We start from the raw sequence: 567 nt of genomic DNA, 5'->3' as shown, positions 1-567 counted from the left end.
AAAGTTATAGTATAAATGCTTTCCTTATGTCTAAATTCTTATCGGTTTGAATTTTTTCACCTTAGGGAAAACTTAGGGAATGTCTCGTTTTAATTATCCCCAAAGAAGAGCGATTTAGTGAAATTAATTCGACTGAACTTTTGTTTCAGTTGGAGAAATACCAGGTCCTAACGAGAGACGCAGGGCAGCGAGCAGGGAGGAATTGAACCGTCCGCTTCAGACGCATACAAAAACGGTATCGAGGAGCGTGAGCGTGCTGGCGCCTTGGAAACCTCGACACTACAGGGAGCCTTTCGAGATCAATTACGACCAGCAGATGCACCCGAAACCGATGGCGACCATGAGGCGTAGGCAGAGGAGCCGCGAGACTCTCAGCCGTCGGGGAAAAGACGCGCGACGGAGCAAGGACAATCTCTCGAAAACCGGTACGAAAATCGGCAAAATCGAACGGTTTACATGAAACCGGCTATGCAGGGATCTCAGAATTGTTCCCGCACGGTTCGCTTCCCCTCTTTTTCGCCTGTATTTCGATCCCCACTACTATTCCCCTCATGCGTGCTCATGCGC

At 48.9% G+C, this 567-nt stretch overlaps 1 protein-coding gene across 1 annotated transcript in view; it reads left to right on the top strand.

Annotated features, from left to right (window-relative positions):
* blo (bloated) overlaps window positions 1–498 on the top strand; it is a gene marked incomplete at both ends in the record, with an annotated part of 21,016 nt that extends 20,518 nt beyond the window's left edge. The window contains 3 exon segments of the mRNA XM_085342324.1: window positions 1–33; window positions 36–428; window positions 431–498. The exon segment at window positions 1–33 is cut by the window's left edge and continues 199 nt beyond it. Coding sequence (XP_085198450.1) covers window positions 1–33; window positions 36–428; window positions 431–498 — 494 coding nt within the window.
* Between the last annotated feature and the right edge of the window lie 69 nt (window positions 499–567).

The sequence above is a fragment of the Ceratina calcarata genome, unplaced genomic scaffold, assembly GCF_001652005.2.
Source record: "Ceratina calcarata isolate Rehan_Ccalc_2016 unplaced genomic scaffold, ASM165200v1 scaffold565.2, whole genome shotgun sequence".
In the NCBI taxonomy this organism is placed as follows: Eukaryota; Metazoa; Arthropoda; class Insecta; order Hymenoptera; family Apidae; genus Ceratina; species Ceratina calcarata.
The sequence above is the reverse complement of the archived record's forward strand: the minus strand, read 5'-3'. Positions and strand labels throughout refer to the sequence as shown.